At 50.8% G+C, this 15280-nt stretch overlaps 1 protein-coding gene across 4 annotated transcripts in view; it reads right to left on the bottom strand.

Moving 5' to 3' along the window:
* The window catches only part of RAB37 (RAB37, member RAS oncogene family), a 61044-nt gene that overhangs the window by 7683 nt on the left and 38081 nt on the right, over positions 1-15280 (bottom strand). For 3 of the 4 annotated variants that reach the window (XM_087441535.1, XM_014789223.2, XM_004432719.3), the window contains exon 1: positions 740-878. In XM_087441535.1, the coding sequence (XP_087297661.1) occupies positions 740-832 (93 nt within the window). In that variant the 5' untranslated portion in view covers positions 833-878. Of the gene's footprint in view, positions 1-739; positions 879-5886; positions 5998-15280 lie in introns of those variants that run through there. The other variant, XM_014789224.2, reaches the window with a different exon arrangement.

The following is a 15280-nucleotide window of genomic DNA, read 5'->3' as shown; positions in this document are numbered from 1 at the left end:
CACCTGCTTCCGCACAGGGCCACCCTGCAGAGGGAACGAGCCCCAGAGAGCTGACTTAGCTCTCCCAGATGAGGGACTTGTGACTAACTGCTAAGATCTTTCTCAGGTTCTAAAAATTCCCAAGTGGGCCTGCATTCTGGCTAGCAACATCCTCCTGGAAGAAAGTGCGAGGCAGTGACTGCAGGGATGGAAAAGGAAGGGGTAGGACTTGTGGGCAGCTGGGAACCTAAAGAATTTTGGGCCTAAGGCCTTGAAACTGACGCCAAGTCTCAGCTGAGCTTACCTGGGAAGAGGGCATTAACCGCAAGTTTCCCCGCCGCCAGGGGGCGTCCTTTCTGAGTCCCATTTCCTATCACCTGGAGGGCTGTGCGCCTAACCCCCACCGAGAAGCATGGGGTTGCTGGGGGCTCGTATTGGCCGGAGTGTGGCAGAAGAAAATTGGGTTGGGGTTTGCAGGGTGGGAAGTCACTCAGTCCTCCCGACCTTCCTCTCTCCGCCCCCGCAGAGACCCCACCCCCCCCATCCCTAGAGGTTGGGCTGGGCCCGGGGGCTGTGTCTCGACTCTTCCTCCCTACTCTGGGAGACCCGGCTGCCTGGGGGAAGGGTTGAGTCCAACGCAGAAGCAGCGGGAAACGGGCTTGGGCCGGGGACGACCAGGGTCTCAGGGCAAAGGGCGCGGGGAGGGTGGCCCTCGGAGCAGGCACGGGAGTCCCCAGCGCTGGGCGCAGTGCCCACCCACCTTGCCCGTGAGATCGTAGCTCGGACTGCAGGGCGGGGAGCGCTCGGGGGCCTCGCCATCCCGGGTGGCAGCGGCGCCAGGCGTGCCTGTCATGTCCCTGGACGAGAGGTGAGCTGGGGCAGGCGGCGGGCGAGGGACAGCGCAGGAACGGCCCCGCCTTAGGCTCCACCCACTCCTTCCCCTCTCCACCACCCCGACCCGGACCCCTACAGGCTCCTCCCTCCGTCCTGCCGCCCCAATGACACCGGCCCGGAGCGGGCTGTCCCGCAAGGGCGCGCAGGACAGCAGGGTCAACCGAGGGGGAAGCCCGGCCCCCTGAACAACACTGGCCCGGCTTCGTGCTCAGAGGGCATGGGCCAAATCCAGCCCCAGGACCGGTCCCCTAAGGTCACCAGCCGCCAGGGTTAGGTTCCCATGGGGAGCGGTCCCTGGAGACCCCGCCCGCTGCGGAAGTTGTGGCATCGCTGGGACCCGCGCGGGCGCCCGGGTTCTCGATGCCGCTGCGCAGCGCGGCCAGCAGGCGGCGCCCGAGCCCCAGCCAGCGGGCGGTCAACAGGTGGCCCCGGGGTCGGAGTCGGGGTCGGCGGTGGGAGAGGCTGGGGACGCCCCTGGGCAGCCGGCGCTGCGTTTGAGAGGAGGCGTGCGTTCTGACGACAGCGCCCTGGCAGTTTCGCTTTTGCTAATGCACCCAGCCCTAGCTCATCTGAGTATAATCTTGTTTACGGACCAATAGTCACCTGGTAGCACGTTTGCACTGGGGTTTTTCGGTGCCTCTGGTGGGTGCTCAGACTTTGATCCTTTAATGTCCATCACCTCTCACGTCTCTCTCACCTGACATTTTGCTGCACCCAGAATGTCCCACCATGGGAAAGGGTACCCCCCAACATCCTCACACACCTCCCAATCTAGGCGCTGCTGAAGTCAGGGCTGGCCTTATTCAGTGCAGCCCTCTGCCCCTGGCACCAAGTACGCCTTAAATGTTTGGTATCAAATGAATCCATGAAGTCGTGGATCATTTTGAGGAGAGTCTCCAGGACGTCCCAGGAACCCTGCAGCTCCTGGTGACAGGGTGGGAGTGTATCCTGGGTTTCCCATAGCAGAGTTCAGGGGCTCTGTGGCCTGGGCCAACACTTCTGTTACCCCTGTCCCAACAGAATAAGGTAAGTGCATGACAAAGGGACTGTTTGATTTGAGGGGTATGTGTGTGTGTGGGGGGGGGGCACCTGCATGTCTTTGCTTAGGTGTTGGTGATGAGGGGCAAGGGGCAGGTGTGGCTTATGGGCTACTGTAAGCCCCATGGGGACTGTGTGTACATTCGCCTCCAGCCCTGTGATTTTTGGCGTCAGCTGGAGCTATTTTCTGGAGGTGGGCCTGCCATAGCCTCATCTGTACATAGGGTGGGACTCAGACAGGGAGCCCTATGTGGGAGAGACGCTGCACAGCACTCTGCAGGTGCGTGTTGTTGCCCGCTGTTGGCTGCCAGAGAATCTTGTTGCAAATAACACCCTGGTCCATTTGATGCCCTGGGCTCTGGCTCCCGAGGGCTCACCAGGAAGCCTGCAGAGGTGAGGGCGTTCAGTGCAAGAGGGTAATGGCTGAGGAGAAACGAGAGAGGGGAAGTGGCATGGCCCTTGCTCACCTTCCACTGCAAACCATGTCGCGATGGGCTGATTGTGTCCCTCAGAAGAGATGTTGCAGTCCTGACCCCCAGAATCTCAGAACATGACCTTGTTTGGAAATAGGGTCATTGCAGATGTAATTAGTTAAGACGAGGTCACACAGGAGTACTGTGAGACCTCAGTCCAATATGACTGGTGTCCTTATGAGAAGAGGAGAAGATGCACAGGGACAGGATGGCCGTGTGAAGACACATGTGTCTACAAGCTAAGGGATGTGAAGGATTGCCAGGAGCCACCAGAAGCTGGAAGAGGCAAGGAAGGATCCTTCCGGTGTCAGAGGGAGCATGGCCCTGCCGACACCTTGATTTTGGGTTTCTAACCTCCAGCTGAGGTTTGTGTTGTGGGCCTGACCAAGATCCTCTTTGTCCTGCTCTAGGTTTGGAATGGAGAAGGTTGCACATCAGTGTGAATGCTCCAGAAGTCATAGAGAAATAAAACCACTGTCTTGCTGCATTGCTGCGCTAGAGTTTGGATGGGCTGATGGGACTGAGGGAAGAAGTCCATGAACAGGGCAGAGAGGTGCAGCACGCTCTCCTCTGGGCCATACCTGTCCAGCCCCCTGGGTCTGGGGTGTGTGGGCAGCGTCATATGCAGAGTATGTCACACATTGTCTGCTGGGACATGGCAACATCAGGTGGCGCGTTCAAGGGCAGCCTCGGGTGTGTCAGAAGTGGGACAGGGTCAGGGATGTTCAGCGGGGGATGCAGGGGAAGTGGGTTTTGCCCCAGAGCGAGGAAGCACAGCTCACTAAGGGACGGGGGGCTCTTTAGATCTGGTGGCCAGGAGAGGGCCCATCGAGAACACAGCCTCCAGGAAGTCCAGGCCTCCCGACCTCCTCCCAGTGCTGTGGACCCCTGCGGGAGTCTGCATCTCTCCCCAAACACACACACCTCGCACCATGCACATACCTCACACCACATGCACACCTCACACCACGCACACATCACACCATGCACACAGATCACACCATACATACCTCACACCACACAAACACCTCACACCATGCACACACCTCATACCACGCACACACCTCACACCACGCACACATCACACCACGCACACCTCACACCACGCACACATCACACCACGCACACCTCACACCACACACACAGCTCACACCATGCACACATCACACCACGCACACCTCACACCATGCACACAGGTCACACCATACATACCTCACACCACACAAACACCTCACACCACACACACACCTCACACCACACACACACTCACACCACGCACGCATTTCACACCACGCACACCTCACACCACGCACACATCACACCATGCACATCTCACACCACACACACACCTCACACCACACACACAGCTCACACCACACACACATCACACCATGCACACATCACACCACACACATACCTCACACCATGCACACAGCTCACACCATACACTCACCTCACACCACACACACATCATACCACGCACACACCTCACACCACGCACACACCTCGCACCACACACCACACACACACCTCACACTACACACACATTACACCACACCACAAACATACACACAACCCCTTATGCCACATACACACCTCACACCATGCACACCTCAAATCACACCAGAGACACACACACCTCATACCACACAAATGCCTCACATCACACCAAAAGTTTGGGGTTCCCCTGGGTTTGTGTCCCAGCTGAGCAGCAGGGTGTGTGCCCATTTGTGCTCCCAGGTCATGCACTTGACCCAGGTGTCCCCACACTTAGGCCCGGGTCAGGCCCTCAGGCCCTCACTCAGCATAAGCTGTCCATGGGTTTGTCCTGAGGTGAATCAATCCTTCCCAGTGCCGACTGGTGCCAGGCAAACCGCCGAGGCTCTAGAAGGCCCAGTCCGAGGAGAGAGGGAGGGCCCGGCCTGTCCTGTCTCTGGCGGCTTCGGGTTCTCAGTTTGACCACACACTCTCTTCCTTCTCACAGACGAGTTGCCTCACTTTTCTTACCAGGCTAGTGGCAAAATTTGGAGGTCCCACCTGTGCATCTGTGGAGTGTGACTCAGAATTTGCACCCCCCCATGCCCCTACAGAATTTCCAAACCCACACCACTGTGTCCCCTCTGCGTCTCACAGGCAGAAGGGCAGGCGTGGAGTGGGTGAGGAGACATGCGTGTGGCTGTGAGGGCATCGTGTGCTCTGTGTGCTGAGGAGCAGACCAGGCATGGGCCCGCAGAGAGGGATGCCTGGCACCAGACATCCTGGTTCGCTTCATGGCAGCCTGGTCAAGGCCTCAGAGATTGCCAGGGCTGCCTGGCCTCCTGGGACTCAGGCCCGCCCTTCCCGGCACTCTGGAGCCCAGCCGCTCCTTGTCCCCAGAGAGCCCTGGGCACTGGCGTTTCGGGCTGGATTCCAGCCCTGGCACACACTCGGGCCAGGTTCTCATTTCTGCTTCACTCAGAAGCCATGCCCATCCTGGCCCCTTGCCTTCCTCACTGTGACCCACTGGGCAAGCCCAGTTTCTGGGGTTCCCTCCCTCTCTTCCCACCAGCGTGGCACTGCTGCGTCCCAACCCGAGTGTGGCCTCACAGGCCTGTGCTCTGCTTGGTCCCAGAGGCTGGCCTCTCAAACACCCACACTGCCCAAGAAATGATGTTTGCTCTGCCCCGTCTCTGGACACTGGGATTCTGGGGACTCCAACGGAGGACCCTCTACTCGTGCCACAGGCCAAGAGAGGAGCGAAACCCTCCCCAAAGGCCTTCCCAGGATCCCAGAGTCACTGAGAGCAGCCAGCAGGTGTGACAGTGCAGAGAAATTAGAGTGTGTCGCGGAGGGAGAACTTCCTGGCCCACAGAGGGGCCATGGAGAGAGCTTGGAAATACTTCCTTAATCTGAGCCGCCCCTCGGTGCTGTGTCCAGGGAGAGACAGTGCTAAAAACTGAACTTTAACCTTTGACCTGTCAGTGCCCTAGGACCCCATGACAATGCTAAGTTTGGACTGTGCTTAAGATTTTAAGCCAATCTTTGCCTCTCTAGATTCTTCTTGCCTTGAAAGGTGGATCTGAGCAATCTGTATCAAGATACCCCCTTGCTTTCTAGGTTTTAGTTGTGTTCAGCCAATGGGGAGCCCCAGAAGGAGAGGGGGGAGCAGGAGGAGAGCAATGTGGGAGGGGACCAATTTATTGCCCAGGAGGGTTACTATGGGTGGCTTTGTCCCTCCCTGGAGAGTTACAGCTCCTGCCAGCCAGCCCTCTCCACACAGCCCTTTGCCTCGGGTTCTTGCGACCGTTCCTTCCTCTCACCTTTTTCAGGTTAGGGGTGGGATGGAGGCCCTGTCACTACCCAAGGGCACTGCACCATCCCTCCTGGTTTCCCAGCCCCCTGCCTACATCTTGGTAAATACTCTTTTTATTAAACCTCCTTGAGTGATCCAGTGTGAGTGTCCACCCGTTGCCTGCTGGGACTCTAACAGGCACACCAAAGCCCAGAGCCTGAGAGTGCTTACTGTGAATCCGATGCCCACGGTGGCAGAGAAGGAGCCGGGGATGAACTTGCCCTGGTCAAACTGAACCAGCAGAGATGTCTTCCCCACGCCACTGTCGCCCACCAGGATGGTCTGAAAGGGAGCGACAGAGAGATGTTAGGGGCTGCAGTGTGAATTAGGCTTCCGAGATGTCGTGTGGCTACAGGAGTGGGTTCCTTCTAAACAGACATACACATGTGTGCACACACAAACATACCTGCCATACACGCACAAACACACAGAGACACACTCACACCCACAATGCACACAGACACACACACACCCCAAACTCTTGATTTCCTATTGAAGTCACTGAAGAAGGCATGAAAGCATAGAGGAAAGGGCCGGCCCCGTGGCTTAGCGGTTAAGTGTGCGTGCTCCGCCGCTGGCGGCCTGGGTTCAGATCCTGGGCGCACACCGATGCACCACTTGTCAAGCCATGCTGTGGCGGCGTCCCGTATAAAGTGGAGGAAGATGGGCACGGATGTTAGTCCAGGGCCAGTCTTCCTCAGCAAAAAGAGGAGGATTGGCATGGATGTTAGCTCAGGGCTGATCTTCCTCACACACACACAAAAAAAGCATAGAGGAAGTCTTGTTTCAATCCAAGTTAATAAACATCTGAGGTGAACGTGAGTATGTGCCTCTCAGACTTCCAGCCACGGGCGTAAGTGGCTGAGGCCCCACTGCTGTGCTCTGCAATCCATCATTGGTGTGTTTGCACCAAGACTACGCTTCCCACTGGCAATTCCCAGCCAAAGGCAGAGTGTGGCAGAGACATTGAGGCAGGCCTGTTCCTGGGAGACACAGGAGTCCCCTAACAGCTGACTTCTGCTCGAGGACTCCCTCACAGTTTAACAGAAGCTTCCAGACACTGCACAGTGGTCTAGGACCCTTCCACGCAACTGCCCTGTCCTCTCTCCTTCACTTGGGGTCGGACCTGCCTCCTGGCCTGACGGTTCTCCCTGCCTCTCCTGGTTCCTATCCCGTTTCTCTCATAGATGTTTCCCCTAATAAAATTCTTGCTCATTTAATTTCCTTTTGGCATCTGCTTCTTGGGAGACCTGGACTAACACAATGGGTCTCCTGTACGGGAAAGGCTAAAAAAATGGTCTATAGAATTAAAAAAGTATCAAGATGTCTGGCTGTATGCCTTGGGAAGAGTTTGCACTTGGCCCTGGAACAAGGCCTTGGAGAGGACAACATTCAAAGAGAAGTAGAATTTGGGAAAGAGGGGAAAGGCTACTTCTGTACCTGGAGGACGAAGTGGGGAGAATCAGCACGGGAGTTCAAGTGCTGGATGTGAAGGAAAATCGTAAGCAACAGAGAAGAAATATACATGCACCCAGGGGCTGGTACCCAGCAGTCTCTCAATGAATGAATGAATGAATGGATAAATGCCTTAGTTTCAAAGTGAACAATAGCCACTTTCCAAAGGCAAACATTCAGAGGTGGTTGGGAAGGCTTAGGAGATGCCAACTTTAGCTGGACTTGCAAAAACATCAACATATAAAAATACAAAAATGTAAAAGCATAAAGATTGACAGGGCCTCCTTGGGTCAGGCCCATGGCTCCAGTACTGTTTGGATCTGACAGTGGCATCGATTTGGTGGTAGGGCAAACACGAGGTTGTTCATGATGTTGACTTTGGACGTCCCCCAGACTGCGGTCCTTCACCCTCACTTCCCAAAGCAAATTCAATTCAGCTTTTATTTCCTCCTGGATTAAAGGGCTCCATTTGTTTGTTGTGTGCAGTGGCTTTAATAATTTACATCTCAAATCCTTTCTATATCCAAATTCCTCAGGCTTGAAGAAGTGCTTCCCAGAGAGAATATTCCAGAATGTGAGGGGTCAGTGCATCCATGTCCACCTTGTTCATTTACTAAAGGATATAACAGATTCTAATTCTTTTCCCTTTTATCTTTTTCCTTTCCAAGGTGAAGAGTTCCCATCACTTTCTTCTCTCACCGTATGAAAACAGTTCCATCTTCTTGGGACATATTCTGGTTTAGTGGGGACACAGTCCAGGGTGACAGGGTTTAGCGCTACAGATCCAGCTGAATCCTGCCTGGGGGCAGGGGCTGGATAATGTTCTCATATTGGCCTTTTCAGAAACAGCAGCCCTGTGGAGATGGTCACATCAGGAATCAGTTGATGATTCTAACAACATTTTTCTGGGCCACAATGGAAAGCTCAGAGCTGATCAATTTACAAACATTATTGAATTATTTCTCTCTAAATCCAGGACCTCCCTTAGACCTGCCCCTCCTCTGTTTGTGCCCCTCTCCATGAAACATGTGGTTCACTGGGCCAAAGGCCCATGTCCCTCCTATAGACTAGGCTTTGCCCCAAGCTCCCTGCTAGGGTTGCATCCCCAGGTCTGAGGAGTGGCCAAGGTGGCCGTTTGCAGGGGTGTGGACAGAGCGTGGGTGTGAAGGCGGGGATGTCCACATGCATTCTCCTGAGGACCTTCGGGGTGTGGAGTGTGCAGGAGGGGAAGAGCAGGGGAGTGGCTATGGGTGGGGGCTGAGGACTGGTGGGTGGCTGTCACTAGGCTGCCACGTTTTGGTGCAGAATTTCTGAGAATCCTACATTCAAACCTGGCTTCCGGGTCGGTAGGCAGGTATATTTGTCAAGGTAGGAAGATAGGAGACACTTGATTTGATCGTTCTTTTAGCTTATTGAGAACATTAAGATATTGAGACATGTTGTATATGGTCCTCCATTTGTATTCTAGCTCCGGTGCCCCAATGTTGGGGATGGTTTGCCTAAATCTATTATTTTAGATACACAATGGAGTTTCTCTCTCTACTCAACAGCTGCCAGGATTTTCCAGAATTTCTTCAGGCTGGCTCCAAATTTCACTGCTTGGAGAAGCCAAATGTCAACTTAAGATCCATATTTTCCACTGCACCTTCCCCCGTCTGGACATTTACGAAAATGTTAATTAATCGTGGTTGTGACAGAAACCTCTGTGTCAACTTCGCCACCATTCAGACAAGTATCTTTGTTCTCTCTTCTTAAGTCATTTTGTCTGTGTTTGTATTTGTGCCTCATCCACTTCCAACAGGGATTTGAGGTGGTTTACAACAAAACCCACAGATATAAGGGGGCAGTTAAAGAAACTGCCTGAGGAAATCTGCCCAGGGTGAGGCAAGGCTGTTCCTGCAGGTGAACGTTACATTTGGTTCTAGATTTCCTGGCAGTCAAGACAAAATGCGAAACCAGATGGGGTGTGTGGTGCTTACTGCCGATGAAGAATGCCTGAGTCCTTTCAATCAATGAGTATTTTCTCCTGGCCTGCGATGCTGAGAGGAACCTCTTATGTGCATTCTTATATAAGGGGCCCTGAGTGACCAAATGGGCAAACGTAATTTTGCAGAAGATTCAAAGCTTTTCCTATAGCCTTTGTATCGACCCTTGATAAAAGCCGAGGCCTAACATTAAATAATACTTTGGTGGAGTCTTCTCCTTGGGATCTGGACTAATGTTGTCTGAATATGTTGCTTTCCTGTGTCTCTGTGATTCAGTGGAACATTGAGAAAACCTAGATGAATGGGGTGGTTACAATGGCTCCTGAAGTGGCTCTGAACGTACTTCTTAACAAGACAGGAAATTCTGAAGCCGTAAAAAGATCGATAGATCTGACTGCAAGGAAATAAAAATATTCTGGGTGACAGAAGATACCAGAAACAAAATCAAATGGGAAATGATAGAGGGAAAATATTTGCGAGATGTGTGACAGACAAAGCGTTAACATATTTAGTAATATAAAGAGCTCTCAAAAGCAAATCTCAATAGAAAAATGGACAAAGGATATGAATAGGTATATTTTGTGGCTGTGTATATATGGTTGGTTTTATGTGTCAACTCGTCCTGGCCATAGTACCCAGTTATTCAATTCAATAGTAATCTAGATGTTGCTGTGAAAGTATATTATAGATGTGGTTAACATCTATAATCAGTTGACTTGTAAATCTTCAATAATCTGGATGGGGCTCATCCAATTAATTGAAAGATCTTAAGAGCAAAAACTGAGGTTTCCCCGAGGAAGAAGAAATTCTGCCTCAAGCCTGCAGCATCAGCTCCTTCCTGAGAATTTCCAGCTGCTGGTCTGCCCTACAGAGTTTGGACTTGCCAGCCCCATAGTCACGTAAGCCAATTCCTTGAATTAAATCTCTCTTGATATATATATTTCCTACCGGTTCTGTTTCTCTGGAGAATCCTGGAGATACAATATTATATATGATAGTTTAATAATAGTTTCATAATGGTCAACACTGGCTGAGAATTGGGGAAGCAGGCACTCACACATACACCATTGGTGGGAGTATACATTGGGGCATTTTGGAGAGTAATTGACAATGTCTGTCAAAGTTATAAATGCAAATTCTTTTGACTCAGCAATTCTATGGCTATACTTGCAAAAGTCTACCAAGATATGTCTACAAGGATGCTCACTGTAGTATTTGGAGGAGCAAATAATTCAGCAATTGGGACTGGTTAAATAAACTCTAGAATATTCATACGACACACATTGTGAAACTGATAAAAGAATGAGGTAGATCTGTATGTGCTGTTTGGGAAAAACTACGTTGTTAAGTAAAAGAAGAAGGGGCAGAGAGGTGTGCCTGTATGATGACTTATGTGTACTTCACTTAGGTGTGTGTGCCTCTTATGCATAGCTTCTTTCAGGGAGGCCACAGAGGCTGACAGTGTTACCTCTGAGGTTCTGGGGGTGGTGAGGTGGCAAATGGAGAGAAGACTTTTACTTTTTATTTTATCTCCTTCTATGCCTTTTTTTTTTTTTTGACATTGCTTGCATTACTGTTTAAAAAGTGTTAACTGGGAGTATTTCAGAGCGGGCATTATTGGCCATATTTTCTTTTTGGACTTTCCTGTATTAAAAAGCTCTAATAAATGTAATAAACCAGTTGATGAAGTAAATTCATACATGAGTGATCTTTTACTTAACCTGGAATAAATCGCTTTTCTACAGAAGAGAACAAAAGATTGGCAATGGACACACACGTATATTTAACAGTGCTTGTTTCTGTGTGGGGGGATTAGGAGTGATTTAAAATGCATTCTTTGTGTTCATCTGTATTTCATTATTCTTCTGTAATGAACACACATTACTTCTGTAATCAGAAAAACGTCTCTGTATGTTGGGGAGGCATGTTGTGCAAGGATTACTCTGGAGATACCCAGGAGGAATGCCAATGTTTAGCCCAACTGTTGCTGAACACATGCTGATTTTATTTTTCCAAATAAATCCAGTGCCCTAATCGGTGCTTTAAAAACGATCAAGCCCTCTGGGCAGAGGGAGCCTGGATAGCGGCTATTCCACTTTGTTGATTTCAGCAAGTCTTACACACCTTTGGTACCTGAAGAGAGGTGGCAAAGATGACAGACACTCTGTTCTGAAAATCAAAGAGCCCTTTCATCTTCTCATCCTCGCAGAGGGTTAACTCACTCTTTGGAGACCCATGTTTTTCTCAAAAACAAGCTCTGCCTTTGCCTGAATTCCTGGACGAGGCTCAGTTGAGACTCAGTTTCCTATTCCATAGATTGCAGAAAGGGGCATTAGACCCGGGAAATGTTAAAGATTAGTGTTATCAGTTACTTGCTTTGTTAAATCAGTTTCCAATTCATGATAATTCATTCTTTTATTTTTGGAGAACTTGTTTTAAAAACAGCCATGGAGTGAACACCCTGGTGACAACCAGCTCAAAGACGCTCTTATTAACTCTTGATGTCAGGTTCCGTCTTCATTGTCAGCACTAAACAGGATCAAAGGGCAGCTGGCTTCTCTCTCTACCTCTCCAGCAGGAGGCAGGATGGCATGCTTATATGAGCCAGACCCAGGGTTGCGTCATGGCTTTGCCAATTACTAGCCATGTGACCTTGGACAAGTTACTTGCTCTATGAGCCTTGATGTCTTTATCTGAAAAATGGGAATAATATCACCTTTCCTCTAGATTTGTAGTGAGGATTCAATGTGATAATTATATGAAATATGGAGCATAGCACAAATTGGGTAGAAAGGATGAAGTGCAGTTGAGTTCAAGGTGATCTGAAAGGTTCGGGAATGGTTGCTGAGAACAATTATGGCTTATGACTGGTTCTTAGGTGCTAGACAGTTTCCTAGCAGAACTTACAGGGCAAGGGGAAGAATGACAATGCAGAAATGACAATAGTTCATTCATTTATTCATTTTCCATCAGTTATTTATTGGGCAGCTACCATGTGCCAAATGTGGTTTTAGCAATTGAAGATACAGCCCTCATGGACCTTCTAATCCAGAGTGGGAGAGACCCAACAAAACTGGTCCTTTCAATACAGGAGCTCCTTCACTTATGAACAAGTTGGGTTCTGAAGAGATCGTCTGTAGTTTGCAAGTCCAAAGTGACCAAGAGGAGTTTGGGGTTGCAGTCCCTACATGCGTTTCCTCCAAAAAGAAATGTGAGCTGGCTCTCCAAACCTTTAAACACATCCTTCTGGGTGACGTTTGTTTTATAGGACATCTTTTTCCAAAGTAGACGGTGTTGTTTGCATTGAAAATCTGTTGAGCAATGAGTGGCATGAGCTCATCCATTAGTGACTCCACCTGATTTCTGCAATAACCTTGTATTTCTGCAGGAAGAGAAAAAAGACGGGCAAACTATAACCTTAATGTTAAAAGTGATTATCTCAGTGGTGAGATTAGAGGCAATTAATTTTTTAAAATCTTTTCTTTATTTCAGAATTTATTTTCCTAAAATGAACATGTATTGCTTTTGTAATGTAGACCAACTTATTGTTTTGAATCACAAGCCACAGATGGCTCGATTGGTTCAAGGTCCATTCTGATCTGAACAACCTCAGAGTGAGAGATGTGGGTGGGGGGTCTTGAGGTGGGGGGTTGGGCAGGAGGGGCCATTTGTGAAGAGCTGCCAGGGAAAGTCAGAAGGGCAGAGGGGATCTGAGTGAAGAGAAGCCATGGGGCAGCTAAAGTCGTACAGAGCGGAGGGTGAGGCAGCTGCTGTAGGGTGGGTCTAGGTTTGTGGGGTCTTCTTTTAGTTTTCTATTGCCACAAGAATGCTGCAAGGAACTGTCCCAAACTCAGTGGCACACAACAAGTGTGTGAGTCTGCAATTTAATCTGGGTGGTGCTTCTGGTCTTGGGTGGGCTCCCTCATGTGTCGGAGGTCAGTCAGCTGTTGGCTGGGGCAGCTTGGCTCTGCTCCATGTGTCTCTCAACCCATGCCCTGGCTAGCCTGGTCTGGTCTCACGGCAGAAGCAGAGGGGTGTGCATGAGAGCAGGAGGAAATCCAGGAGGCCTCCACAGGCTGAGGTTTGGAACTGGAACACCATCACTTCCGCTGCATTTTCTTGGGCAAAGTTGGTCACAGGTCTGGTCCAGACTCAAGGAGCGGGGGCGGGGCGGGGGTGGGGACTCCATCTCTTCAGTGAGAACAGCTATGGAGTCAGAGGGTAGTTATTCAGGGTGGGACCATCTACCACAGGCCCGAAGCTTATACAGCACTGGGGCCCTTTTTAAGAAAAAGGATCCCCAAATTACAAATACAAAATTTGATAAAGGGCTTTGAAAGGAGCCTGATCAAGCGAGGGGTGCTGATGCTTAAGCTCCATCAGCTTCCTGGCAAATCCGCCTCTTCCTCACTTTCACGAAGAAGTGAGCAGCTAGAAGCCCCACTGAGCAGAGCTGTGAAGGAGGTCACAGCAGAGCTGCTGTCACACTGGTGGCAGAGCCCAGAGTGAAGCCCCTCCAGCTCCGAGGTGCCTGGGTTCTGGGCGACTGCCTGCTCCAGTCCGATGAAGTCTGGCTGACGGCTGCTTCCTGTTGCTCGTCCCCTGAGAGGCTTGGTTCCTTGATTTTCTTCAGTTCCACCTGGTTGAGACTTTGGTTTTGTAATTCTCAAGTGGGCCTTGCAACAAACTTCTCGTGGACCTACTATTCTAGGGTGAGAGAAACCCAATGAAACCAGCCCTTTCAATACAACAGCTCCTCCACCTGTGAACAGATGGGGTTCTGAAAAGATGGTCTGTAGTTTGTAAGTCCAAAGTGACCAAGAGGAGTAGCTTGAGCGAGTCTCTGTTCCTCGTAATCAGGAGAACCCAACGAATGCATCAGTACACACACACACGGTACCCGTGCACATACACACTACATGTGCACACACAACGCACCCTAGCACACACATAGTGTACACATGCGTACACAACACATGTGCACATACACAGCATAGCACACACAGTGCAATACACATGTCTACACACAGCTCCCACACATATGCCCGCATACAAACAGGAACACACCACACATGTGCTCAAACATGCGGGTATACACATGCACACATACACAAGGACACATATTCATGCATGCACACATACACATGGGTGCTTTAGGGCAAGGGGAATCTCAGATGATCCATCCAATCTGTTCTTTCACAGATGGGGATGTGGAAGCCTGGAGAGGTAACTGATTCATGCAGAAGTCAATGGCCAAGCCAGGACTAGGGCCCCAGATGGGTCTTTGAGGACGCAGGGCCCCTAGAATAGCCTGACTCTCCTGTAGTCCCTAGAGGCGCTCGTTTAGAGGAGCAGTCTTGCCACCACTCTGAGACACTAGGATAATTCTCCATTCTTGATTCAAAGGGGAATCCTCTTTGGGTAAGCTGGGCCCAGGAGGGCCTGGGATCAGAGGGTTTGGCCACAGGCAGAACTTTGAGCAGCTTGGATGCTGTTCGTTCCTTACTTCCCATGCCCGAAAAACGAAAGGCCACTCTACAACCCTCAAAACATTTGCCCCCTTGTTTTTCAGGGCTGTCCCATCTTGCTTAACTCCTCGGCCATTTCCCCCGGAAGCCGAATGGTGTCCCTGTTTGTAGAGGCCCGCTGTCTCTCAGCGTAAGCGGACAGTGCCCGGCAGAGGACAGGCTTACTGAGCAGTGGAGGCCAAGGGCTGACGGGGCCCTCACCCCGTATAGTGGACCTTACTCTATGGTCTGGAGATATGTAAAGTGAAAGGCTGTCTCTGGCCACATCCTGGAAAAGCCCCGGCTTATCAGCTGCTGTGTTTTTCCATGTAAATACCCCTCGTGCACACCTACTCATTCCTGACTAGGGTGTGAGGGGCTTTTGTCCCTCCTTGGGACTCATTTGCTTCTCAAGAGGTCACAGGGCTTATGTGACACATTGCAAATGTGGCTCCAGGAGCAAAATATGAGAAAGGCTCTATCTTTTCCTAACCCAGGCTTGCTGGGACCCTGATGGGGGAGGGAGGATGAGGGATGGGCACCAGGTTGTCAGAAAGAAGGGAATGAGACCACAGAGCAGGTGCTTCCTTTCTTCCTGCTTCACCAGACAGTCATTAT

The sequence above is a fragment of the Ceratotherium simum genome, chromosome 16, assembly GCF_057802395.1.
Source record: "Ceratotherium simum simum isolate JZ-2026a chromosome 16, ASM5780239v1, whole genome shotgun sequence".
NCBI classification, from domain to species: domain Eukaryota; kingdom Metazoa; phylum Chordata; class Mammalia; order Perissodactyla; family Rhinocerotidae; genus Ceratotherium; species Ceratotherium simum.
Note: the sequence above shows the minus strand (reverse complement) of the source record. Positions and strands in the feature narration are given on the sequence as shown.